The following is a 27,377-nucleotide window of genomic DNA, read 5'->3' on the forward strand; positions in this document are numbered from 1 at the left end:
TTCCTTGCAAAATATAAATGAGGAATGGACCAAGACTTTTGGATAGTGTTGTACACCCAAGCAGTGAAAAATATGCACTATCCAACATATGCACTATGTTCAATTTGGTGCCACTAAATGGACTATTACTTATATAGTCGTATGCTGCTACAACACCAGAAGCACTGTAGAATAAAGTGAAATACACGACCCCTTCTAAGCAGGCTTCTCTTTCTCAGGCACCAAAAACATTGAGATTGGTGTGGATGATGATGGCTTCATATTTTTGGGATACGAAGCTGCTGAGATGAACGATGAGAGCAAATTCCTCTGGAGCAAAAATTACACAGACCCAATTGGTGCTGGGAGAGTGAGAGCAGAAACCAAGACGAATAGGTAGGTTTTTCATGTGCAATGTGGAGCAATCATTATTTTTTCTCTGAAAATGTCTAACAGCATTTATGAACGGGAAAGTGTGTTTGAAGTTAAAAAAGGTAAAAAAGACTCGGTGCATTTCAGTTTCATATTCAAAGAACCACTTGATATAACCGAGGTATAAAAAAGAGCATCGCTGTACACACAACACCACGAGGCTTGAACCAGATAGGCTTCAAGTAGGAGAAGACCACACCAGGTGCCACTCGTGAGAATAGGAAACTGAGGTCAGGACTCAAACAGGCTCAACATTGGAAGACAGAAGATTATGAAACAGTGTTGGTCTGATGAGGCTGGATTACTGCTGCGATATACAGATGGTGGGTCAGAATTTGGCATGAACAGCATTAGCCCGCCCATCTTCTGATAGCTGCTTCCAGTAGGACATCACGCCATGTCACAAAGCTCAAATCATCTCATTCACCAGAGCTCAGTTCAATAGCGCATGTTTGAGATGTGGTGGAATAAGACAGCTTCAGCATCTCTGTACATGCATCCGTTTGTTTTTCATTGTCTGTCAGGTCAGTCCTCACCTTCACAGACCCCTCTGAGGAGGACCTGGGTCTCTACACAGTGAACATGAGCGACAACCCCCAGCAGTCGTCCAGCTACGATTTCACAGCTGAAGGTAAAGTGGTAAACTTGCGAGCACCCCATGCCCCTTTCTAAATGTAACACTCATCAGAATGAAAAATGTTCAGTTGTCTCTTGCGTTATTGAAGAAGCTGACGGCAGCAGGAATATACAGAGCCTTTAATTTTAAGCTTTATCAAGCTTTTCTCGCAAGCGAGTAATTATTCTGCTCACAGCCACTTCCACAAGGTCACTCGCCCAGCAAAGCAGATGGTCTCAATCGATCTTGATCTTCAACTATTGCACTATTCACTAGTACTTTGACAATACAACTGCATTATGTAACCAGTGTTCAGATCAAACTATAATTAACCTTGAGTTTCTGTTGGACTTTTTTTTTTCCAGATCTTGAACGGCTCAAAGAACTCAGTTGGCAAGTCAGAAATCCGCGTACGTACTGCTAAGACATTATAATATATGAGGAAGAGCTCACATTGTGCTATCAGCTTATTTTAATCACTGGAATTAGTGTTATTAGTATTTATTCATGACATATTGATCACTTAATCTGCCTTTAATTTATCTTTGGCAGTGATTGCACTGAAGTCGGCCTGGCAGGTGGAGGTTTCTGAGAAAGGCAGTGTACGGCTTTGGCTTCAAACTGAGAGTCTGAGTAATGCAGCTGAGCTCCGTCTAATCTTCAATGACCGGGAAATCTCCAGCACGCCGGTAAGAGCCACTGATCTGGTTATCCTGTGTCCTTGCCAATTTGAGAGTTGAGGAGTTCACAAACCCTGAGAAATACTACCATTGCTGACCTTTAAATGGTTAAGCGTTGTTAATGTAAGAATCTGCCAATGGGCCACTTTTTAAGCTGCTGAAGGTTACTCTATTAGTGTTGAACTGCAGTTTATATCACCTGTGCCAGGTTAGTTTTGGGCCAGCCCACATCAATATCTGAGGAATTCGGTTTGACAATCTGCCGAAATGAGTGAGTAGAGGTCACTTGTGATCTCGTTTGTCTAGGAAACATCTTATTTGAGTGAAGTGACTTGGAAATATTTGCATGAAAGCCATAATAGGAGGTCATCACATTAAAATAAGGTGATTCATCCTTTACGAAAGATATCGGTATCCCATAATCCAACACAGCAGACCCAGATTAGAAATGAAGTCTAGTCTAAGTACAGTTGGATTCTCTGCACATTCAAGACTCTTCTGTGAAGTCCTTAAATTTTTTTTGCATCTTTGTTGACACACCTCATGACATTTTCAATCAGGATCAAGACGTGATTGGGAAAAGGAAGGAGGTTTTTGGACAGTTTGACTAAAAGCTCAGTGTTGTCATGAGATTTTTGAATGATTTGGTTCCATATTTCTGGGCGTGTAAAACAAACTACCAGATATGAAATGCTGAAACATGTCACTAATTACACAGTAATTTGGTCATGGTTTAAATTAAGGGTTATCTGTGATGATCTGTGATGCTGTACAGACATGCTTGTTCACACTTTCAGATTCTTCAAGTGGCCACAAACCAGATTTACAGCTTTCCGTTTCTGCTACGTAATATAGAATACATTTGAATCCCCAGGTAGTGACATCAAAGCTTGCTGAAAATTCCCCCCTTTCATGCTCACGACGTGGGAAATTTGCAGATGTCATGAAACCCTACCGGGCGAAAATAATCAGGTGTAGGTGCAAGCATCTGTGTTTATGACAAGTCAGTGTGAATTCAAAACAGCAATTACTGTTTAAACGAACATCCTGAGATGCAGGATGGTGAGGCTATCAACAAAGATGAAGAGCAGGTGTGCGCGGCTACAGACAGGCCTGGAAGCTGTGCTAATTTTACATAGTCTAGGAGAAAAATCAGCTCAGGTGAATGTGGGGGAAAGAGCCAACATCTGGGCAAGGCACATGAAACAAATTTGGACAATGTTCTTCAGGAAAATATAATTTAGGATAGTAAATCTGTAGTTAAAACAATAACATAAACTAATGTTACCTTCTAGTGCAAGAAGAAATAGCTCTTTGAAATTTTGAAATCTGGTATATTAAGAAAAATGTTCCTTTTTCCTTCCTATGACACAACTAGTTGAAATATATTACACTCACCCGACAATTGATTAGACTCACCTGTCCATTAATGCAAATATCTAATCAGCCAATCACATGGCAGCAATATACTGGCTTTAGGCCTGTAGACATGGTCAAGAAAACCTGCAGAAGTTCAAACTGAGCATCAGACTGATGAAGAAACGTGATTTAAAACCCTTGTGTTGTTCTCAGGTCGAAAATGACCCCAGGTGTATGGCAAACAAGCGTATGGGAATCCCGAGGACATTAAGTGACTTAGAATGTGGCCATGATTGTTGGTGCCAGGCAGGCTGATTTAAGTATTTCAGAAACTGCTGATTTACTGAAAGCTTTCTGTGCAACCATCTCTAAGGTTTGCAGAGAATAGTCCAAAAAAGAGAAAATATCAGTGAGCGCCTATTCTCTGGACTAAATACTTGTCGATAGCAGAGGTCAGAGGAGAATGGCCACACTGCTTTGAGCTGATAGGTTGGCAACAGTAGCTAAAACAACCACTTGGTACACCACAGCCTACCTAAGAACACTTGTTGGCCATGTCCTTCCCTTATTACAGCAGTATCCTCTTATGGCTCTTTTCAGCAGTTCTCTCTTTATCTCAAGCTGTTTCTTAAACATGATCATGACTTCTCTGTACTTAAATGACCTCCCCAGTCACCAGAGCTCAAGCCAATAGAGCACCTTTGGAATGTGATGGAATGGGAGATTTACATCATGGATGTGTCGCCAACAAATCTGCAGCAACTGCATTATATGGACCAAAAGCGCTGAGAAATGTCTACAAAATATTGTTGAGTTTATGCTATGAAGAATCAAGGTAGTTCTGAAGGTGAAAAGGAGCCCAACCACGCACTGGCAAGGTCCAGTTAATAAAGTGCACAGATAGTGTATATCCACACACATCCATTTTTTAACTATTTATCCATCCAGGGTCATGGAGACTTGGACCTTATGTCACATAAGGGTCAGGGTTTAAAAAGAAAGAAAGAAAATTTCTGTCTCAGTAACTATTTGCAACAAAAACAAGGAAGCAAAAAAGCTATTTCAAAAAGATCCTTACCCTATTATTGATAAACTAATGTAATGTTACTGTAATGTAATGTAATGAGAGACCAAATATGGAAAATGTAAAAGTGCAATTCAAAGTCAGACCGCCTAAAATAAAGAAACATTATAATCATAAAGGAACATAAACTGAATGTGAACAAACTTATATGTGTTGTGACACTGAGCACAGAATAATCAGTGCTGCCATTGTAGTTATTGAACCGTGCATTGATGTGTGCACAGAGAGAAAAACAAATACAAGGCAGCATATTTATTGCGGTTTCACAACTCTGTCAGCTACATTTTCTTTGCCCTGGTTTGTTTGCCGCTGCTTTATATTCAGCAGCTTCCATTTATCGCTTGTATTTCATTTTCATTTATTCCATTATTTCCCAATATCAGAGTTCCATCTGAACAGCACTGATTACACATTATTTCTAAATGATCACAGCTGAGGTTTGTGAATTCAAAAGCCATTTAGCTGATTAGGGCCCTTAGGCTTGCCATACATCACAAATCACATCCACCACTGAGGCCTATCAACATGCAAGGCATACACTTATCTTGATGAGCATAAAAGCCGTGAAAATGAGCTCAAAGGCTGTTTTCTCTGTGTCACTGTTTGTTTGCGTGTTTGCATGTGTTATAGAAAAAAAGAAGTGTTTCATCTTCAGTGTGCACATGGCATTTCAGATGCTTTTATGTGACTGTTTCATGATGTATTCTCTCTGTACGAGGAGCCATCTATAGGGTAGTTGCAAGCAGCACGTTCACCTGCCATCTGGGATCATCTGAGCTGATGGGTGTGCTGTATGTGTGGCAACATTTGTTTGCTTTTCTGCAGCACCGCAAGATCAACTTTGACAAGGCCAAAGGTTTGGTGGAGATACTGTTTGATCAGCTCTCTCAAGAGGATGAGGGCTCGTACACGGCACAGCTGAGAGACGGCCGCGCCAAGAACCAGTTCACTTTGGTCTTTGTGGATAAAAGTAAGTCATTCTCTCATATTAAGTGAGTAGTGCTAAATCTGAGGACCGATAAACAAGGAAGAGCTGCACAGAAAAGCAGGCATGTCACAAAAGGTACTTAATGAATAAATAAACACGCTACTGCAAAAAACCCAAAATGCAGCCTTAACTAAAATACATCTCCCTCCCTTAATAATTTAGAAACACAGAAACACACATAAAAGGGTGAAAACCATTCAACAATAATACAAAAATAATGATGCAAACATCTCAGATAACTTATATTATTTGCATTGCAAAAATAAAAAGCTCAAAAAAGCTAATGGGAACTGTTGATTCCAGATTTTCTCTTCACTTTTACACCACACCCCCACTTAGTGAGTTTTACCCTCATGCGCAGGTCATCGAGAAGTGGAAGAAAATGGAAAACTTGTTGAACATGTTGGTTGTGGAGAGAAATTGACGTGCTATGATCTGAAAAGGTGGTGATGCAAAAGAGCATTCAAAAAAATGTCTGCTGATATTGTTTCGTGCAGCTTTAGGTGATTTATTTAATAGTGCTTAGATGTAAAAATTGGATTTTATTTGCTGATGTGTGCCATGTGTGTCTATATTGATAAAGGATATATAAACACAGATATTATATTCCTTACAGCAGAGGTCCCCAATCTTTTTTGCGCCACGGACCGGCCTTTAAGGTGTCGCGGATAAATACAACAAAATAAAACTAGTACCGGTACCGAAAAAAAGAAGATTTATTCCTAACACACATGAAAAGACCCAGGAAATCCAAGTTAACGATAAAAACAATAACAAACTAACGCTGAAAACCGATAAAAACCCTGAAAACCATACATTTCACACCTGAGCCTCAACTCTCGCGGCCCGGTACCAAACGACTCACGGACCGGTACCGGTCCGAGGCCCGGGGGTTGGGGACCGCTGCCTTATAGTATAAATACAACTTCAACAGGTTGAAATCACTTCTCATCTGATTAAATGTCATTTCGATCTTGTTTGGGTTCATTCTTGCACTCAGTCTGACGCTGTCTGTGTCTCTGTCAGAGTTTCGTGAGACGCTGGCCTTGGCTGATGCAATCCGACATGACAACAAGAGGAAGACTGGTAAGAAATCTTCCACACATCAAAAACAACTAATGCAATCAGAGCCGACAGTCAAGGACCATCACGACAGCCAGTGGCGCAGATATTCTATGATGATTGTTTGCCCTAATGCTGAGAAATGTCTTTGTGAACTGATCTTATTCATTCAGTGATGCCTTGTTGCTTTAAAAGACTTTTTTTTATCTCATTCCAAGGTGAAAGCTAATAGTTGCAACAGGCGTTCATAATCGCTGTATTGAAGAAACATATTAAAATTAGAGAGTTGCATACATGAAGCTTCCTGTGCCGCTGAATTCTCTGTTTTCATCACCTGAGCTCTGAGACCTGATACGAGAGGTTCTGCTCTAAAACTCTTTTGTGTGTAGAGGCCAATGTCCCAGTGTCTGTTTGTGTAAACAGAATATCTCAAATCAAATCCACTATTCAAAGTCCACGTGAGACCCAAAGTCCACAGAACTCGTTCTGTCTATTACAAGCAGAATACTAAGCTATAAAAGAAAAACCAGCTGGGGAAATCTTTCCTGCAGTATGTTTCCTGATTAAATCATACCATAATTCATATTTCAGACACCTACCACTGTGCGTGTACTGAACATACTGTTATGAATGATGTGTTTTGAATAAATTAAATGATCAGTATGGATGGATAATCATTTATTTTGTTTTCCAAGGTCCTTATTTCCAGGAATTCTTGTCCTGGAGTGTAAATGAGGATTGTGAATTAATTTTGAAGTGCAAGGTACTTTTATATTTTTACATATTATATGTCCGAATACTGACATATCTCATTTATACTAACCACCAGAAAATAGTGCTACTATAACCATTTTAGTAGTATTATGCTAACTCTGTTATCACTTATTGACTAATGTTTGTCACATCAACAATTTTAAGTCTGAGCTGTTCCAAGCCTTCTCGTCTTTTTCTTTCTGTCATTCCACTTTAATCTGTCCAAAGAGGCCTGTTTCATCAGTTAGCTGATGAATGGTTTTCACCTCGTAGTGATTAATAAGCACAATGTGGACAAAAGTACTGGGATACACAGGAGTTGCTAGGCCATGGAAACACATGCAATGAAGCTCCTAATACAGAGTTTTATGCTGATGTTGATGCCAGAAGAGGTTTGAAACTCAGTTGTTGGGTCAGTAGGACACCACGTGCTTTAATAGTTAGTTTCTTTGGTTCCTTTAAGCTTCCATGTTACAATAATACCACTTACAGCTGATTGTGTTATATGGAAGAAAAGTGAGGTCTTTTCTTCCACAAAGGCAAAATATATGGCTAGGTCCCTATATTATATTTTCATGTGGTTCAAAGATGTGGCTCAATACTTTTGTCCATAAATTGCAAATGTATTAGATCATCACCCAATATAAGTTTTATGCCACAGCTGCACCAAAGCATTTTCCTGTAGATCTCCATCTACCAGTCTGTGGAAGCTCTCAAACTAAAATGATATTTTTAATGCTATAATATAATTCTTGTTGTTATTCATGAATTTTCAGAATTACTGGTTTTAGAAAAAAAGCTTAAAAATTGTTTTTTTTTATTAAAATGCCAAATTACAGTTATTTACTTGCATTTCTGAATGAAAAAAATCATTTTAGTGGTTGAATGTTTTACTTTCTAATTTCAAATGTGGGTATGAACATAAAATTAAACATATAAATGGTTTATTTGCCAAATAAAAAAACAACGATTTTTAGTTTCAAATGAGTTTTTGACAAATTTTTTGAATACTTGTGTTTTCTTGTTTTTGCGATAAGTACTCTACTACATTTGTTAAGCACTGTATTTGCTCTAGTGCAGATGTAGCCTTTGATAAATTGTGTGCCTACCTCCTGGATCGTGTTCTTCATTTGGATAAATGTTTGTTTGGATGAGGTCATTTTTAATCATTTAAAGGATTCAGTGATGAACCACCTCTCTGCCTTTTAATGTGGCTGAATTCACCGGTGATCATTCTTTGTTTGGGTTTTTTTTATCAGAACTAACTGAACTGTTTGTCTGGCCACATTGGTTGTTCTTGTTTCTCTGTAGCAGACTTGTTTTATTTTTGCATTTTTGGACAGCCTGTTTTACTTGAGAGCTATTTTGGCCAAATGTTACAGACTTCATAGCCACAGCTTCCAAATGCAAATGTGAAACTTCTTATCGTCACCATCTTTTGTATTCTCTTGTGAAGAAAGAGTGAAGGAACATTTCAACCTCTGCAGTCCCTGAAAGTTTATCCAATTTCTTACATTAAAACTGAAATTATTTAGGCACATAATTATCTTCCTATAACTCTAACTTGAATGGATTTTGGCAGTCTAGAGTGACTGAAAAGAAATGTGACAGTATAATAACATATGAGCCTCCTTGTAACCCAAAGCTAAAATACTAACATAACCCAAACAAGATGAAAGGACCCACAATTTTTGCACCAACTTTTGAGAACACTTTGTGCTGTTTTTACAGGTGTTGTTTATCTCTCTTGACGCAGGTGACAAATGCAAAAAAGGAAACATCTCTCAAGTGGTTTAAGGATGGTTTGGAGGTGACTCAGGTTGCGTATGATCCATCAACAGGGGTCAGCGTGCTTACTATCCCACAGGTATGCATAATGATTGTGTCCTGTTCTATTTTCAGATAAGGCAAGTATGAATCATCACACTGTAGCTGATGTAGAGAGCGAAAGGAGATAAACAGAGTGACAGCTGACATTTATAGGATTAAGTCTACATGAGTCTTAACCTTGAGATGAATCAAGATTCACCTTGAAGTGAGCCTTGCCCTGGAAATGCCTCTTAATCAAATATTTGGTTCTCACAGATATCACATACTAAATGGTGAATGTTCTGAATATGTTTAACTTTTACACAGTAGATGATTTTTTCCCCCCCTCAGGTTACAAAGAAAGAGGCAGGCTCGTACAGAGCTGTGGTGTCAGACGGGAGAGGAGAAGATGTGAGCACCTTGGACTTGCTGGATGAAGGTGATACTTGATTTTCTAGCCAAACAAATATTACTGCTTTTTGTGTTATTTGATTTATCATGGAAATTAGTCATTTAAAATAAAATATAAAAATCTATTTGAATATGGATGATTGTTTTTTTTAATTTGCAGAGTATGACAAGCTTCTCCAGCACCTGAGTAAACAGTGCGGTAAGTGACACGTATTCAGAAGAACAATCTTGGTGAAATGTGCCAATGGCTTGTTTTCTACATCAGGTGAGCTGTGTCGGGATGGGGATAATACACCTGAAAGCCATGTTGATTAGCTGTTCCGTGCCCAGAATATTACTGTGCCGAGCACCCCAGATAACAAACACTTTGTTTTGAATTGCTAAAATATATCCAAAATGTGCTATTATATTAATCGAGAGTCCCACCCCCATATAGCGATATCAGCCAGCTCACTGAAGATTCAGAGCACCGGTGAAGGCTTCAAGCTCTACTGCTCACTTAAATACTACATAAGCTTCCTGAAGACCAGCTGGTACTTCAAGTGAGTTCACAAAGAGAACACTTCTCTGATCTAACATCCAATACCTGCTTCAGACATATAACTATTTTAAATAGTTATATGTCTATTTTAAATTAAATTATATATATATATATATATAATTTAATTTAATTAAAAAAAAAAAATATATATATATATATATAATTTAATTTAAAATAGACATATATATATATATATATATATATATATATATATATATATGTATGTATGTGTATGTATATATATATATGTATAATGAAGTAATTTTAATCTAAAATAAGATGAATCTTCTTCCTAAATCCCAGAATTTGATACTTTCTCTATACATCTCTATATATATCTATCCTGCACATCAATAGCAAAGCAGTAAAAGGAAACAAGTTGCTCTATTAACCTCTGTTTATGCCATAAATACATTTTCAGTGTAATGGATTGTAATAGTTGTACGTTGTAATGGAGAACTGTGATATTAGTACCGCTGTCCGAGTACTTCATCTACCACTGCGTGATAATTTACCTCAACACTTGTTTTTATGGGAAAGTCTGAGGCTGCTTCCCTTACATGAACAGGCTGTAAAACGTCTAATAAAGTTCAACAGCTACATGTTAAAGACCTAAAAATAAAAGAGCCTTGATGTCTTTGATGTGTACATGCAAATCTGCACACTAAAATATCCTATTCATCCTCCTCATATGCTTTACAAAGAACATAGCCTGGAAACAGCCTTCAAATTCTTAAACTGCTAGCACCCCCTGCTGGATCATTCAATGATAACAGCAAATGATAATATTTTAAAGGCTCCTTAACGCCATTCCATTTTTCATTAGTCTCTTTGCACTAATCAGTGCTAAAAATGCTTTAGCTGTGATGTAAAGGAAATCATTTCTCACTGGCTGCCACACTGATCTAACATAACTGTATTATATAGTAACTTTAATATACGGCAGTACATAACTGTGTACATGCTCTTCTCCATGCTTAGAGAGAAGAGGATTGACGAGGAAGCCAGAACAAAGCCTGGCAGCAGCATGCAGAAGGTTTGGATTGAAATCTTCAACCCAACAGAGAGCGATAAAGGAAAATACACATTGGAGATGTTTGATGGCAAAGAGACACACAAACGGTTTCTTGACCTGTCGGGAAAAGGTGAGTGCAAATGTCATTTTAGTTTAAAGGTTTTAGATTGTGAGATCGTTTTTTCCCCAGATTTTTTATTGTGATTATTTTTCAAACATCCAACAGCTTTTGATGACGCTCTGTTGGAGCACCAGAGGTTAAAGTAAGTGCTACACCCAATGCACTGGATGAGATATCTAGGCTTTTACTGACACTGACAGAACAGTTTTCCAAAAGACAGAGGTTTTACTTGAAAACAGATTATCGTTTCCTGACACTGTGCAGTTCATTTTGATCTAACCCTTTGTTTTCATCCCTCAGGCAGCTGGCCATTGCAGAGAAAAGTGAGTGATAGGTTATGTGTTAATCCCAGGACATTTCTTTCCGTGGCAAAGATTAAAAGATTCTATATCATATGCCAGCAGAGAGTTATTTTTGCCTTTTTGTTTCAGATCGGGCTAAAGTGACAAAAGGCCTTCCTGATGTGGTAGCCATTATGGAGGGCAGGGTACAATAACTGTTTAAATCTTGCATATGTGCTTCTCTCTGTGACCTGCCATTTCATATCTTGTTTGCTCCTTCTCTTCAGTCTCTGTGTCTGACGTGCTACATTGATGGCGAACCAGCCCCAGAGATTTTCTGGCTTCGTAACGATAGGGAGATATTCAGCCAGGATCACTTTACAATCACTAAGGCGCCCAAGTGCAGCAGCATCACTATAAACAATGTCAACATGGAAGATTCTGGAAAGTACAGCATCTTTGTACGCAACAAGTACGGCTCTGAAACGGTTGACGTGACCGTGAGTGTTTACAAGCATGGGGAGAAACCTCCAGCTAATGCAGTGGAGTTGAGTTAGGACTCCAAACTGAGTCAAAAATCGATATTTCTGCAGGGAGTGAGGGTTTACCAAGATCTGCGCACATGTTACTTTTGAGAATTTCCTGCAAACAAACCACAGTATCCTCTACACCAGGATTTGCTTCTACTTTATTTGATGTGTCTAGTATTTTGCTTAATGAAACTCTTTTTGGCTGATTATCTTATAAAATACCACTATAGTAGCCAGTGTTCTGCAGTAAACAATGGTAGCATTTTCTGTAAGCAATTAGATACATATAGATATGATATGTAATTGACATTACGGAGCTAGTTTGCTGGCTTTTACTTGCTCCACTAGCACTGAATTTGGACTGCATTTTGTCATTTATCTGCTTTTGGTCATGCTGACAGTTTCAACAAGTCTCGCTTTAAGTGCTTTTGAAAAACCCTAAACTCTGATCTTAGTTTCTGTTGAAGCAGATTTGTATTTTGTGTGTGTGTGTGTGTGTGTGTGTGTGTGTGTGTGTGTAGTGAATAAAGGGATTTACAGCAATTTTTCTCTAGTGGATTACTTCTAAAATAGATTTTGCAATGAATGATTTCTTTTCCACTCTGGAAGCAAACAGTCCGCAGTGTCATTAACCTTTCTACTTTACCTCAGAGTGGTAGATTTACATTAGCAGGCTGGAGACGTGAATGAGGTTCAGTTAAGGTCTGCATATTAGTCATGTTTATGAAATGCTTTCATTTAGCATTTTCTTCTTTTCATCCTTAAACTCCTCTACGATTTGATATCCTTCTGATAAAAGGTTCGATTCTTTGTTTGTGTGCTCTTTTGCTGATTCAGATCCTTTGTCATAAATTGCAAGTGGAGCCTCAAAGAAGAATAGCTGTTCCTTTATAATACTAATGAGGATCAAAATAGTCAAGCTGTGAAATAGGCTGGCATGCATTTTACTGCTAAGTCCATGTGTGATCTGCACATCTTTCACACCAGTGAAGCTCTTAAACGCTAAATTTACTGAATTTACTAAATTTACCAATATGAATTGACCTTTGGTGAACGCTGTGTCGCCACATAGGTATAAATGAACTCCAGGTTATTCAAACATGTGATTACTTCAGAGGACATTGTTACTCATTAGACATAGCACTGGGAGCCCTATACCATCAAGTATAAGAAGGTGGGGCATACGCTAGCAATCTCCACATTGTGTTGAGCTTCACACAGCTGCCTCAGCCTCCCGCCACCTCAGTGAAGGAGAAGCCAGACCTAAACAACATGGACTTCAGTGGAACGTGGCAGGTCTATGCTCAGGAGAACTATGAGGAGTTCCTCAGGGCCATGGGTGAGAAAAAAGCTGGGCGGTAAAGAAAAAAATCGATTATTTTCAGTAGCTGAAGTTGTAGGTTATTGTGCATAAATTAACAATATACATGTGTTCTGCTTAACAGAGCTCGCAGAAGATGTCATCAAAGTGGCCAAGGACGTCAAGCCAATCACTGAGATCAAGCAGAGTGGCAATGACTTTGTCATCACCTCCAAGACTCCCGGAAAGTCCGTGACCAACTCGTTTACCATCGGCAAGGAGGCTGATATCACCACCATGGACGGCAAGAAGATCAAGGTTACTCATTTTTATTTAACTTCTTTTTTTATATGAAATATTATCTTGAATGCTAATTTACTTCAGGATGATGCAACTTTTGAGAGACTAAAAAAATGCTGCATTCTCTTTATTCGTGAATCATACTCATATTTAGTAAACTGCCCCATTTTGTGTTATGGCAACAGTACCACTGTTAAATTGGTCACTTATTGCTGCATCTGCTGCTTCTGTTTGACTAAAGTTCGGCCATCTGTGTCTAAGAATACTCCTCTTCCTACTGGAAAAGTAAAGTAAAATAAAATGACATGTTAGTGGGCCTGAAGATGTGAAGGGTTTAAATTCATTTTCTTGTCTGTTTTGAGGGTTTCTTTATGTGTATTGTCTCTTCCACTTCTCTGCAGTGCATTGTCAATATTGAGGGCGGCAAACTGGTCTGCAAAACTGACAGGTTCCACCACGTCCAAGAGCTCAAAGGAGGAGAGATAGTTGAGGTAAAGTCCACCTTACCAGAATTCAGACAGTAGCAGCATCAAAAACCAAACAAACTATTTGCTGGATTATAATCTTAATATTGTCTGTAATTTAAAAGTGTTTTCTTTTCTTTATCCAATTTCAGACTTTGACCATTGGGTCGACAACTCTCATCAGAAAGAGCAAACGGATATAAACTTGGCAGCGAAAAAAGCAGTGTCTATTTAAATAAAAGTGTTGATTAAAAAGAGCAGCGTGTGTCATATTTCTGTCCCCTTATATTTGCAATGGTCTTAATAAGGTCATTGCTTTGTGAGGCCTTTTTTCTGTGTCTAACGTGTTTTATAAAATATTAACTAGGTAAACAAAAGATATCCATGCAAAGAAGCATTTGATAAAAGTTGTGTTTGCCATGTCGGCTATATTGAGAAATGTGCTTGTGGCTTGACGTCCACACCATCCTCTAGTGGACTAGCGGGTCTAATGCACGCTATGCCGTGATACTGGTTTGGATAGTTCTGGGGGCTTGAGCAGGCATAAATCAGTTTCTATGGTCAGTGTGGGGATTTGGCTTCTGTTTGATGAAATAAAAAAGTAATTATAAATCAGGAAAGGTTAAGGTGAAAACTTAAGGAAGCTTTAAGCTTATAAGGTTATTTTAGGGAAATTTTGGCAAATATTTTAAAACATTAACTTTTAGGGAATTACATTTAATTTCAGGACTCTGTGATTGCCATATGTTTCTCTTATAATCACAGACAGTATGAAACAGATTTGTCACACATAAGGTCAGATTTTAGACTTTTAACTGTATTACATTTCCTGCTGATGAGGACCCTCCCTTTGGCCATTCACAATAATAACGTAATGAAATAATAGATCAACAATTAAATGGCAGTTATATACCATAGGAATTTCTGTGGATTCAAAAGACATTGAATTAACAAAAACTTTATAACTACATGACAGTCTCAGTAATGAACTAAATATTTTTCTTTAATTTTGCACATTTAAGTCTTCCAGTCGTGCTGACAAACTTATTTCGTTTGCTACTTAATTGTAATGCAATTAAACCTCTTTACATTCACAGGAAGAGGGAGTTTCACTGATCCAATTATGCTCAAAGTAGCCTATATGTGGTCCACAATGTAAACTGTCAGTTTGATATCCCTGTCTGAGGTCTGAGAAAGAGAGCAAGAGAGACCGTCGTGTTTTACTTCTAGGCATGCGCAGTGCCGAGAGAGCGCTCTGACTGACCACGTAGCCTGTCTCAGCTGCGGTACAGATAGCTGCAATACACGAATTCACGGCCTCTCTACAGTAGCAACGGGCCGCTGAAAAATGGCGAGATACCTGAGGCCTCCGAATACATCTCTTTTTGTCCGAAACATCGCCGACGAGTCCAGGTACGTTGTTACTTTCAACCCCGCCGGCGTGCAAGCAGGCATGGTCAGGCTAAATGTGACGCTAGTTAGTTAGCAAACATGTCAACGTGATGTCATCATCAACATTAGGAAACTCACGTTAACGGTCAGAGAGCGACTCCGGACAGAGAAGCTGGCTACGGACAACACAACCGTGTAATATTTGGTAATACTTAGAAATAAGAAGCTGAAACATTCGTGTTGTTACTGAAGTTAACGCTACACCCTGACCTGTCTGAGGGGACAAAAAAAATAAACGACTGAAATACGTCTTTGAAACTGAACTAAAGGCTGGACAGCAGCAGTTCCTGCAAGTAAACTACAATATCTGTAGTTTACGCACTTTTGCACTATGCACTTTTTAATTATGGAATTTAATTTTATGTCCTTCCTATCATTAAAAAAATAATTAAAAATATTAAGGCAACACTTGAACATTACAGCCAATTAAAACTTCGGGCATATAAATAGTGAATTCATTTTATCTGCTTTGGTGCACGTGAAAGTGATAACAGGTGGACTGGAGAGGCAACAATACGACAGAATGGGTTTTGAAGGTGGTGGCCACAGACCGTTGCTCTCTCTCTCTATATCCCCTCTCACTTATTTTCTTGTTTTACTTTTTGCTGGTGCCCATGTCATTGCTGACATCATAAGACTGTGGTCCATTCGAGTTACAGAGATAGTCCACCTCTTACAGGATTGCACATCTTTAAGCCCTGTCACGAGGTTTGATTTGTCTCCCAGCACAGGCTTAAGACAGTGGAAGGGATCTCAATGCACTTCAAGGTGCTCTGTTTTCAAATTAAGTTCAAAAGGCCTTTATCCTCAGGGCATGGCTGTTTAAGCTTAAACAAAAAGTTCAGGCACTTGCTTGACTGTGCTATGAGAGTAAAGGCATTTTAAATTTTATTTTAAACAGAATGTCTTTTGAGTGTTTTGAAATTTTAGCCAATGCGTATCCTTTCCAAAGAGTCCCTCAAATAGAATTGGTATTATTCTGACTGAATAACAGTCAGGAGTGCTGACTGACTCCACAAGACTGTTGAGGCGATCCCAGAAGACAGCCCATTCCTTCAGGGGAGTTTCACGGGGCCATAGAAGGGAATTGACCCAGCAAAAGGACCAGTATCTGCTCCTTTGTGTGAAGATGAACAGAGCCTTGCTCATGTGTATGTTTCTGACCAAAGACTATGTAGGGCATCCTTTAGTAAGACATGTGCTCACATGCCATACACTGTGTTTGGCATTACCAGACAACACTTAGAACTAGCCCGTTGTCTTCACGGATGCAAGTCCACAGTGAGTACATGTGCCAGGTGTGAGCGAGCCTGGAGATGCCATGACGAATGTCATGATGCCAGCTACAACATTGGCACCAAATCAGGTCAAATGGATTCACAATGGGTTATGCTTCCTAACTGGGGACATTGGTATCCCTAAGGTGTAACTGCCTTTGTGCTACATTGTTTCTGCTGCCAAGATTAAAATAAAAAATGTATTTGGAAATTAGCGTAATGAGTTCTGTTTGATAATCTAGAGGCCTAAATGTGAATAGTATGACTTAAAGTACTTATTATTAAAGATAATAAGTAGATTTTTAAGTGTGGTTGATTTCACAAAATAAAAAAATCACTTCTGTGAAAAGTGCCATATATGGGTTTTATGGCCGCAATGAATATGTGAAAAAGACAGTTTCTGGTTAAATTGCACAAATTCACCTTAAATGTCCTGATGAGGAAACTTCCTTATGAGTAAGAAAGTAATTCGGTTTATTTGCTGTTAAGCAATGTCCGATGCTTTGCTGGCGCCAACTCTTGTGTATGTGCTGCACACTGGACTCGAGCCAAATTCATATGGTAGCCAGCAGAATAAATGTGCTTATTTCATGACACTTTAGGCCAGAGGATTTACGGCGTGAGTTTGGTCGTTATGGGCCTATTGTAGATGTCTACATTCCACTTGACTTCTATACACGACGACCAAGAGGATTTGCTTACATTCAATATCCTTTATTCTTTCAGTTTATGTTTGTACTTTTTCACTAATGGATTGTAAAGCATCAACTCTGATCTGTTGGGTGCAGTGAATTGAGTAACACCTGATTTAATATTTCCCTTTTAAGAGGAGTTTTTGTAATGTAATTGATTTTTTTGTTTGTTTTTTTAATGCTTCTAGCATTAAATATACTCCTAACCAATATTTCTTCTGTTGTTGCCTCAGAATGGTAAAGATACAGGTATGGAGACCCCACACCAAAGAAAGTTGAAAGGCGGTTGTAGAGTAGATTCAAGCCAAAGACATCCAGGCGACAAGCAGTAGTGGAATTTGGAAAATAAAGACAGAGCAAAAGCATGAAGATACAAAGAGGACAAAAAAGAGCTTCCAGGCTTCCATTTGTCTACCAAAGGGAGGAAAAGAAAAGTGTTTATTGGGCAAAGACAAGCAGGAAACCTCAAGTTCTTCTGCCAAGGCTATAAAGATCAAGCTGAAGGTCAAGCATGTTAAAGGTAACAAGCCAGACTTTTTGTATCCTACCCAATCTGATCACCATTAGTATTTGTCTTGTCTTCACAATTTGAAGTCACAAATGGGCCTATTTTTAATGTTACATAATTTGAGTTGGTATTACGGAAGACGGTCAATTATAAATGAAAGAAATATGCTGAGATGATGAATTACTCTTATACATTTTTGGCCTCACTGATCCAGTAGCTGTGTGGTGTTTTTTTTTTTTGTGTGTTTGCTTTTTATTTTACTTGTGTTGCAGCTGCTTGCTGTTTTTTTTTTTTTTTTTTTTTTTTTTTTTTTTTTTATTATTGCATGCGTGCAGCTTTCAGCTCCACCTTTCCAAATTAAAAGTCCTTAACAATCCAGCATGTTTGAAGATGTCCGGGATGCAGAAGATGCTCTTCACAACCTGGATCGTAAATGGGTTTGCGGGCGCCAGATTGAGATCCAGTTTGCACAGGGAGACCGCAAGAGTATGACCCATTGGCATTCCTACTTGAGCTTAACTGCACCATCTCCTTTTGGGAAATGTGTTGTATTGTTACATAACCTTTTGATGTGGATTTGTCAATAAAGCCCCTAATCAGATGAAGGCCAAGGAGCGCCACTCCCCTCGCAGTTTCTCTCGCTATGAGGATGATCGGGATACCCGCAGAAGACGATCACGGAGTCGCAGTTATGATCGCCGCAGGTCCCGGAGCCCTTCTTTTGACCGTCGCCCTCGGAGGTCTGAGAGCCCTAGAGAGTGAGTTCTTGGCAACTTTTACGCCTTTTAAGGAATATAAGACATTAAAGTTCACCAAAAACATAATTATATAAATGTAGTGAGTGTGAAGGAGTGCTCTATGGATGTTTGCAGCTCTGAAAGCAGGCACTTGCAAAGGAGGAGGAAAAAAGAAAGGGGAAAGATGGAGGGGCAATTTATGACTCAATAGAGTGGGGGGGGGGACGTGTGTGTACATACTGGGGCTGCAACAATTCGAGTAACATGAATATAAATAAAATTCTCAATGCAAATTTTTTGCTTCTCTGCTTTGTTTAAACTCTGTAGCACTCAGATGTCATTATGTAAGTGCAAGCGTTTCACACACGTTTTGTATTAAAAATAAATATGCAATAGAAATATATCTGGCGCACATGTGCAAATTAAAAAAATATTACAACATTGAGCCCAAGCAGCCCCCAATTTTTCAACAAAAAAACGGATAACACAACAGCAGCAGGGAAGATGCTGTCATAGTTTATCAGGGAGATGCCGTGTGGGTAGTTGGCACTCTGCCTCTGCTCTGTGTGGGTAGACAGTGCAGAGGCAGAGCAGTTACTGAGATGCTGAGCTCAGCTGGGGTTAAAGCAAACATTTTCTAGTGTGCAAAACAGCAGCACTTATTCCTGCAAGCATTATTAAAACCTTTATTTGGAAAAAGCTGGTGGGAGTTCTCCATCAAACCACCTGTTTAAAAGCCTTCAACGTGAAGAGAAGCAAACTCTGTAGTCATCCTCATTTTTGTTTTTTCCACAAGGAAAATCTACAGTAAAGCTACTGAAGTTAAAATATGGAGATGGGCTGTTAGCTTAGTCTGATAAGATGTTTAGATTAGGCAGCTATCTAAAAGCTGCAAGCAGCTGTCCTACTTTATATCAGAGCAATACCTGCAACAGGGGTGACTCAACGAAATGGGGACATAGGGTTTAGTAACCCATATTTATATCAAAGCTTTAGTAACGTTATGCAATCCAAATCCACAACATAAAATATACAGTGTTATATTAATTGTATCAATATTTAATAATATAAAAATAAAAGTTTTTTTTCACAGGCTGGTCAAGCTATAGAAGGGCCAATAGCTGCCCTCTTTGCCACCGGAGAGCATTGAACAACACTTCAGGAATTTGGAGTTATCATAAATGTTAACATGCTAACATTTGCCGTTTAACTATTAGCAACTAAATGATAGCAACATTAGCCACCTGTCATCAGTAATGTAGCAGCCTGTGGACAGTGAGTCACAACTTATTATGGACAAATGGAGAACGACACAGGTTACTGGCTGTGCAGTGTCAGGGGAACAATAGCTGAACCGAGCAGAGAATCCAGAGGTTTGTTGAACTAGATCTGAAGACCAGAGCTGAGGATCTAACGAGCTGCACACTGCAGCAGAGAAAATAGTGGTTTAAAGAGAGACTGTAGGCAATTGTGGACAAAATGACAAACTTTAACTTTTCTACTTACAAAAATGTTTTGAAAAATGTCTCATTTAGTTTAGCCAGCTGTGACTTGGCTTTGAAATTGTTTTGTGACAAAACCTGAGACAAAAACATGCATTAAAACATACACATGATCACACATCAAATCTACCTAATCCAGGAGCTACAACCCTGTCAGAACTTGCCTGCTGTAAGAAATCTTTTGTGTTTACATGTATGTATTCACGTATATAATACAAAGGGTGGGGGTGGGGTACTGCAGGGGCTGGCAGAATTTTACGTATATATATGACTGTTTGTTGTTTTCGTTTGTTTGTTTTCTCAGCTTCAATCTGGGATTTTGCGAACATAACACTTTTTAGACATAACTAATTGTTATTCTGTTAAATTAGGACGTTATACAGGCAGGACTTTTTCTCATTTTCTTCTTATCCCTCACTTTAACGTTTTTGTTTGATTATTAGCTATTGCGACTGGCCACTACTTTAATGATAACGTAACAAGCGGTTAATGTGGCTTTTTCACAAATGTACTTTTAACTATAGCAGATAGATCCACATTAAAATTATTTGATTTGGCACAGTTTTTACACTGCATGCCCTTCTACACGTAACCCTCCCATTTATCTAGACTCTGGTCTAGGAGTGCACTAGCTTGTGACTGACTTGAGTTTGGGTTTCTGTCTTTCACTGTCTTTTACGTTTATAACTGTTTAATATGTCAAGGGTATTGAAACGAGAGCTTAACCAGCTTTTCAACATCCCTCAAAGAATTGCTCGGTTGACTATCTTGCAATTTTGGATTATGCAAATTAGCAACTTGCTATTCTCATGATGAGCTGGGGACCTATTCAGGTTATAGCCCACCTCTCAACCCTGAGATAGGCTTCATATCCTGCCCCTGCAACCCTGAGTGGAATAAGCGGTAAAGAAAACTGATGGGTGAATGATGGATTGAGGAAACATGGTGGGTGTATCACTCGTCTCTCTGGTGGAACTTTAAAGTAGAGCCTATATTTAGTATTAATTTCCTCATAATTACAAACTGATATGCAATACATTCCTTGGAATTCTGTTTTTTGTTTGTTTGTTTTTTACATTTAAATATTAAATTAATTGAAAGTTGTCATTACATTTTAAAAAAAACAACAAAAACAAACAAACAAACAAAAACAAAACAATTCTGTGAACTTCATTTACCAAAATGTAAGTGAACACAGTCTGAAATGGCTCTCATGCTGTTGGCTGATTGCAACTTGGTGCAACACAGTTAACTAAAGCAGTCATTTAGCAAGTTTGGAGTGTCATTGCTTTGAAAGTGACCAATCACAATAAGACCAGTTCCTGCTGTGGTTCCTCCCCTCTGTCATTTAACTTTAAAGGAGAGCTTGTACACTCTGCAGTGTTCTGAGACGAATGTGCTGTGTGCCTGGTGGCTGTTGTGCACTTATTTCTATGTGCTGACATGAGTGAGTCTACCACCTCTTGTGAAATATTTATTTGTGACTATGTTTTAGTTATGATCTGCTTGTGACATGTGCCATAAATGTAGTTTCCTGTAATTGTGTGGGCCATGCGCAGCGTGTGAGAGGGCATGATGTTTGCAGGTTTGTACACAGAAACTTTGGACGATGTCCGAGCGTGGCAGTTTCTGCAGGAAACAATTTATGTAATAAAGAGGAAGCCATATACTGCTTGTATGTAGGCAAGCCATGCTGTAAGGATATAAAGTAATTCACTCAAACTGTACAGTAACTCAGCAATTTTGTTTTCTTGTTCCCTCTTCAGCTCTCGATCCTACAGCCGACACAGAAGAAGCAGAAGCCATGAAAATAACAAGTGGGCTCATTTCTGTCCTCTTGTATTTCAGTAATCATATAAACATGGCACTGTACTCTGTAATGATAGTAACTGTAATGATAATCCCAATAGGCACAAAGCTCCTCCCAGTGACCACCACAGAACGCACCATGAAACGGCCTCACACTCCACCTCCCGCTCCCCATCAGCGTCCAGGTCAAGACCAAAAGGTAAAAAGAGCCAGTCCAGGTCTCACAGCCCTGCCGAAGACTTCCACCCATCCCAGAAACAGTCTGTCAGGAGATCCCCATCACGCTCCTACTCTAGATCCATGTCCCGGTCACGCTCTCGCTCCAGGTCCTGGGCTGGACGCAAGTCTGGAGGCCACTGACAGACTGTTCTCCAAAGCCCTGTTTATGTTTCTCTAGAGGTTTCTGTTTAATGTTCACCTCTAGCCATTTTGGACATGCATTACTTCACATTGTTGGCTTCATTAATCTGGTTAATGATTAATTAACTGGTTAATAATGTTCTGTTACGTTCCTCCCAGGTTTTTTTTTTTTTTTTTTTCCCCCCAGACGTACAAGCAGCAGTGACAGGAGAACCACAGTATGTGTGCACAAGATTTTTTGCTTTTGTAGCTACAAGCATTATCAGTATTGACTCTAGCGTGTATAACATTTGGTTCCCTGCTCTTGCTGCTGAGAACTGCACCAATTCCCTCCCACACAGAGAGAAGGCTACCTTCTGGATTGGGAAAGTTTGTAACAGAAGAATACCTTAAAGTTGTAAATTTAAAAAAAAAAAGATTGGATATAAGCTACTACTGTAGTGAGCTATGGAACTCATGCAGAGCAATGATTTTGTGCGTCACTATCTATCAATGTAACTGCATGCACTCAAAGTTGAATGCTTCAAGGTCCAACTGTGTTAAGAACTGCTGTTGTGACCTTTATGAAGAGACCAGGGTGCAAGTAGACATGTTAAAAGGTTGTATTTATAGAAAGGTGTGCATGTGTGAAAGGAGTCTTGTGCTTCCTGCTTTCATTTATTTGAATACGGAGGAATCTCTTGCCAAAGGTAAATAAACAATTTTGTTATGTTTGTAAGAAAAGCACATTTGGCTCCTGCTTTTTTTTTTTTTTTTTTTTTTTGTGTACATGTGTTAAATTAAACTGAAGGCCTGCTTTGCCAGTATTCACAACATGCCCTGGTCTGGTTTAATTTCAGCAGGCCAACTTGTATACTATAGTTATTGTAATTGCTGTGACAATGAAAGATATGCTGATACAGCTGGTACCCAGAGTCATTTTGTTATGTAATAATATACTAAAGATAAGAATCAATTGTTTTTCGTGTCCCTAAGTAACTCCCTTGTTTAAACTGTTATACCTGATATCTTTTGACAATAAATACATTCTTACACTGCTCTAGTTGAACAAGCTGTGTTGTAAAGGTAGTGTCAAACAAGTGTTACTATATCAAGTCAAAAATACTCAAACACAAAGTAGGGGGGTAGGGGAGGGGATTTAATTTTTTGTTTGAGGTTTTTTTTTTTTCGTTCAAGTTTTTCATCAATTCAAAGAGTGCTTTCTTGTTTTACATTTTGTAACAAATTAACACCAATTGTAAACAGGGCACATTTCATTGTTCTTGGTGACATTTCATCCGAGGGACAAATTAAAAAGCCAATTCACTGATTAAAATTTTGAATATGGAGACTGCCATGCATGATTTAGTCTGGGCAAGAAAAAAAGGTTTACATGAACCAAGAAAAGGCAGTAATTAAAATAATAGACATTTTCAATTGTCAGCAGGCGGAAGAACAGCCAAGAACTGAAAATGTCTGGAAAATATTTGGTCAACTTGGGAATTTCCACCAATGATTATGGTCAGTTTCAGTATGAGTTTTAACTTAGGCACAGTTTTTCTTTTTTGTAAAAAATAAAACAAAATAAAAAAGTGCTATGCTTACACACCATTGTAAGCACATTCACAACTCAAATCTATACATATGCAAGTCTCCTAGAGTCCAATTGGGAGTTTTTTTTTCTATTTTACTTGTTTTTCCCATTTAGCATCTTTCAACCTACACTGCACAATACACAATAAAAAATGTGCAATAACTCTGGAAAGATCAGAGTATAGGGGTACTGATAGATGCTATAGGCAGCTTTTTTTTTTTTTAACAAAAATATTCTTCAGTATTGAAGTCAAGACATGACCTTAGCATGTCTCATACATTCAGTGTTATTACTAAAAATACTTTTGTCAAACAGGCCACAAACTTGGCCTGCAAATGTACATATGCTACAAATGTTTTATACAGTTCATTATTTACATGGCTCTTGAACTCACAAGCTTTCATACTTTGTTTTGTCATCTTTAAGCTGGCCATGAATGGCTCCAATTCTGCAAAGGGAAAGCAAAGAGCCTCAACAGAGAACTGAAAGAGAATCCATAGAAGATAGTCAATTACGCCTCCGTTAATTGAACAGCATCCTGGCCTGTAACTTATGAAAAAAAGAAAACAGTCTGATTGCAGTGCAGAAGGTTAAGGGACAGAAGTGCAAGAGACAACAGGCAGCAAGTGTCTGTTGATTATGGGGTAGTTAACCATTGAGACTTAATTTGTAAACACCAGCCTCCTGTCTCACATTGAGGCGCTTGGGCCTCTTCAGAAACATTCCTTAGCTCTGTCTCGCCTTGTGCACAAAAGCATACAGCCAACAGGGCCAGGCAATGTGGGGTTTTTTTGAGAAAACAAAACTCAGTAGTCCCACATTTAAGCAAGGCCCCCTTCCGCATGTTGGAGCTGCAGGCACTGTCCTGAAGAGGCAGAGACTGAGGAGCAGTAACGGTACTGATCAGAACAGGTGATCAAGGAGACGTCAAACCATTCACTTCGAGTTGGCAGGTGGAAATGGCAACACTGCCTTCTGCCCAAATGTCCAAAAAAAGAAAAGCAAAACATTGCTTTGGTTATACACAGCACATTATACATCTTTCAACAACCACAACAGAAAGCACTTATACAAAATAATGCTATGATAAGAGTGCTGTAGACCTTGGACACACTCAACTCCAAGTGCATGTGCGCACAGCGCAGTAAAAAAGGGTACGTGAGTTGGTGGTCCAAAGCCAGTGTGCCATGGTCTCTTACTACCCTTCGTTTGAGGTTATACCATTAACCTGTAGTTACACTACAGCTCATCTCCTGTAAAATATCTTTTTTTCCCTGCAGAACTGCAGTTGAGTGCCTTCTTTAGCCAAACAATGAATGTGATATATAAACAACAGTGGGCCCTTGATTAAAAGAAATAAAATTGCTACAAATATGAACCTGCTTTAGCACCTAAAGCTTAAGGAGATAACTCCAAAGATCATTCTTCATAGAAACATAAATGAAACACCATGTCTGTCCAAAGAAGTGGACCGTAAAAGTGATGGGAATTTACCTGACTAATGTTACCATCCTTGTTTGGGGAAAAAAGCACACTCAATCTGCCTTGGCAGCCAAGATTAAAAATAACAAAACAAAACATAAGTACAAAGAATATCCAGTTTGTCATAGTCACAGAAACTCCGCTAAAGGCTGCAATTCTGTAAATTTTAAATGATCAGTTTTTTTAAAATGGATGGTAAACAGGAATTGCAAAACATTGCTCCTGTCAAGCATCCACCAACTTTGAAGGTCAGCCAAAAAAAGGAGAGAAAAAGAAAAGAGCTAAAAATACTACAGAACTGAGGCGTTCCTGGTGGGTGGGTCCATGCATTGGCTTATTTTTTTTCTTTAAATGAAGAACTGGTATCACCCCCATCAGGCCTGCACCTTCAGGAGGCTCTTGAGCTGGAAGGTCATAACTTCCCTGTTGTCACAGGAGCCGATAGGGAAAGACACCCAGTGACTAGGGGGTTTGGGCAAAACACTGGGTGAAGGTGGCTCACTGAATTTAGGCCCTGCATAGCTTGGGCTGCCTTGGGTTGCCAGGAGTGTGTTGAGATGAGACACTGCACCCTCCCAGTTCTGATCATAGTTGGTGGAAAAACGGACAGAAGCATTCTTCTCTGCAGACACGGCCTGCCGTGTCTCTGGAGACCTGTGGTAGGCAGCGCCTTTCTCGCTCCGTCGGTGGCCGTGGTGGTGAAGGCCCCCTGCCCCCCCTACGGATGCAGCTGCTCCGTTCTGGTCACGGCTTCGCTGCTTTGCCCGGCCAAGCTGGTGGTTCTTCTTGGCCAAAGGGCGCTCAGGGTGGGTAACTGGAATGTTGTACCTCTCTCCACCTCCCATACTGCTTTTGCTCTACGTGTCACCTAAATTGTGAGAATAGTATTATTAAAAATAAACTCTGGTTATACATTTCTATTCACGCTAATAATCTATGCAATTACAGCGCAAGTTGTTGACTACCAACCGCGAGCACAGGCGCACCACATCACAATAAAAACAAGTACAGAGACTACGTGCAGAAACACCAGACAGCGAGGCTCGCCCATCCCCCACACGGACACCAGGAAAACAGCGCCAGCTCACCTCTTTGTTGTCAGAAAGTTAACCGAGTAGACGTCTCTCTTCAATCTTTCTCCTCCAATCGGGCCCCAGGTCCTCGAAGTAGTCTTCTGTCTACCTCTCGCTGCACATTTGTGTCCAGCAGGGTCTGAGGTTTTCATGTGCCAATAAGCGTTGTTTTCTCGTGAAGCCGAGCTGAACATCAATTCACCTCGGCGCACGATACTCCAAGAAGTCGCCGACCCTTCAGGGCATTAACAAAAAACGCTTATCAGATATGCTAACTTGACAGGACTTAACGTCCATTAGATATGCTAAATAGACAGGACTCAACATAACAATAGCGCTCACAGTGTTGTGACGTGTGACTGGGAACTGACGTTTTCTTCAAATATTCTATTACATAACATTGAAGTACCGACAAAATGACATTTCCTCGCCATTACATTTATAAAAACCTTGCATATAACTTGTAATCTATAGCGATTATCACACGAAAATGTTATGTAAGAAAAGTGCGACATCATAGCCCACTCCTGTTTGCTCAGGCTGGGCTTAAACTGCGGCCAATTTTTCCCTTGTTCTTGTGTAGTAAATTAATAATAAAACGAAATAGTTTGTATACCCTTCATATAGGATCATTTAATTAATTAGCAAATCCAGTGGTTCAAATTCTAACGTTTTTTTTATGATCTAGGACGCTCTACTTTGGCACAGAACCAAAACAAAGAAACTCGGTTTAATATGGCGACGAGGTACAAAACTGTTTCTTACCGACTTCTTCAGGCTTGGTTGTTAAAGCCTTTCGTCAGAAAAGAATTTACAGTTAGCTTCTAAACTCCCTCTACGGACTATGTAGGAAGCACAGCAAACTATATCTCCTACAAATCCGTCACTCTCGAAGCTTATTTGGTGTTAAAGGCCGGTGAAGAGATCTCACTTCTCTCTCTCCCGACTCAGAATTGCGACAAAATGGACTCTACAGCAGCGGTATGTACTCCCTTGCAACGCAAATCTAACCAATCATAAAGCGACTACGAAATAAACAACCAATCATCGAAGAGGCAGTCGACAAGTTGCCTGTTGCCAGACTGGTGACGTTAATTGCCGACCCTCCTCTCCTTGCCTTTGTTGGAGTTCGGGTATTTCCCGAGAGAAGTGAAATAAAGAAGGAAAAAAACACCACTTTCGGGCTC

The 27,377-nt window shown here is 39.3% G+C and overlaps 4 protein-coding genes across 4 annotated transcripts in view; 3 read left to right on the top strand and 1 right to left on the bottom strand.

Annotated features, from left to right (window-relative positions):
• The window catches only part of myom3 (myomesin 3), a 74,721-nt gene extending 62,024 nt beyond the window's left edge, over positions 1-12,697 (top strand). Inside the window, exons 22-37 of the mRNA XM_085291420.1 lie at positions 219-375; positions 936-1,042; positions 1,393-1,437; positions 1,580-1,716; positions 4,976-5,120; positions 6,165-6,224; positions 6,896-6,963; positions 8,710-8,820; positions 9,114-9,201; positions 9,334-9,372; positions 9,610-9,715; positions 10,696-10,859; positions 10,956-10,992; positions 11,151-11,173; positions 11,282-11,337; positions 11,419-12,697. Of these exons, the coding sequence (XP_085147546.1) occupies positions 219-375; positions 936-1,042; positions 1,393-1,437; positions 1,580-1,716; positions 4,976-5,120; positions 6,165-6,224; positions 6,896-6,963; positions 8,710-8,820; positions 9,114-9,201; positions 9,334-9,372; positions 9,610-9,715; positions 10,696-10,859; positions 10,956-10,992; positions 11,151-11,173; positions 11,282-11,337; positions 11,419-11,688 (1,613 nt within the window). The 3' untranslated portion in view covers positions 11,689-12,697. The remainder of the gene's footprint in view (positions 1-218; positions 376-935; positions 1,043-1,392; positions 1,438-1,579; positions 1,717-4,975; positions 5,121-6,164; positions 6,225-6,895; positions 6,964-8,709; positions 8,821-9,113; positions 9,202-9,333; positions 9,373-9,609; positions 9,716-10,695; positions 10,860-10,955; positions 10,993-11,150; positions 11,174-11,281; positions 11,338-11,418) is intronic.
• A 143-nt stretch (positions 12,698-12,840) lies between these two features.
• Positions 12,841-13,982, top strand: fabp10a (fatty acid binding protein 10a, liver basic). The gene is made up of 4 exons (XM_085291421.1): positions 12,841-13,000; positions 13,107-13,279; positions 13,663-13,752; positions 13,878-13,982. Exons 1-4 carry the CDS (start codon positions 12,934-12,936, stop codon positions 13,926-13,928), a joined length of 381 nt encoding a protein of 126 aa, XP_085147547.1. The 5' UTR covers positions 12,841-12,933; the 3' UTR covers positions 13,929-13,982.
• Positions 13,983-14,974: 992 nt separating this feature from the next.
• Positions 14,975-23,099, top strand: srsf10a (serine and arginine rich splicing factor 10a). The gene is made up of 6 exons (XM_085291422.1): positions 14,975-15,138; positions 17,057-17,161; positions 18,037-18,140; positions 18,244-18,412; positions 21,660-21,710; positions 21,804-23,099. Exons 1-6 carry the CDS (start codon positions 15,074-15,076, stop codon positions 22,060-22,062), a joined length of 753 nt encoding a protein of 250 aa, XP_085147548.1. The 5' UTR covers positions 14,975-15,073; the 3' UTR covers positions 22,063-23,099.
• Positions 23,100-23,179: 80 nt separating this feature from the next.
• On the bottom strand, positions 23,180-27,159 carry pnrc2 (proline-rich nuclear receptor coactivator 2). The gene is made up of 3 exons (XM_085291423.1): positions 26,956-27,159; positions 26,206-26,425; positions 23,180-25,985 (listed from the first exon to the last, which is right to left on the bottom strand). Exon 3 carries the CDS (start codon positions 25,960-25,962, stop codon positions 25,492-25,494), a length of 471 nt encoding a protein of 156 aa, XP_085147549.1. The 5' UTR covers positions 25,963-25,985; positions 26,206-26,425; positions 26,956-27,159; the 3' UTR covers positions 23,180-25,491.
• Positions 27,160-27,377: the final 218 nt, after the last annotated feature.

Source organism: Mchenga conophoros, linkage group LG11 (assembly GCF_057382185.1).
Source record: "Mchenga conophoros isolate Kocher_MC1m ecotype Shallow Benthic linkage group LG11, M_conophoros_male_GT1.1, whole genome shotgun sequence".
Lineage (NCBI taxonomy): Eukaryota > Metazoa > Chordata > Actinopteri > Cichliformes > Cichlidae > Mchenga > Mchenga conophoros.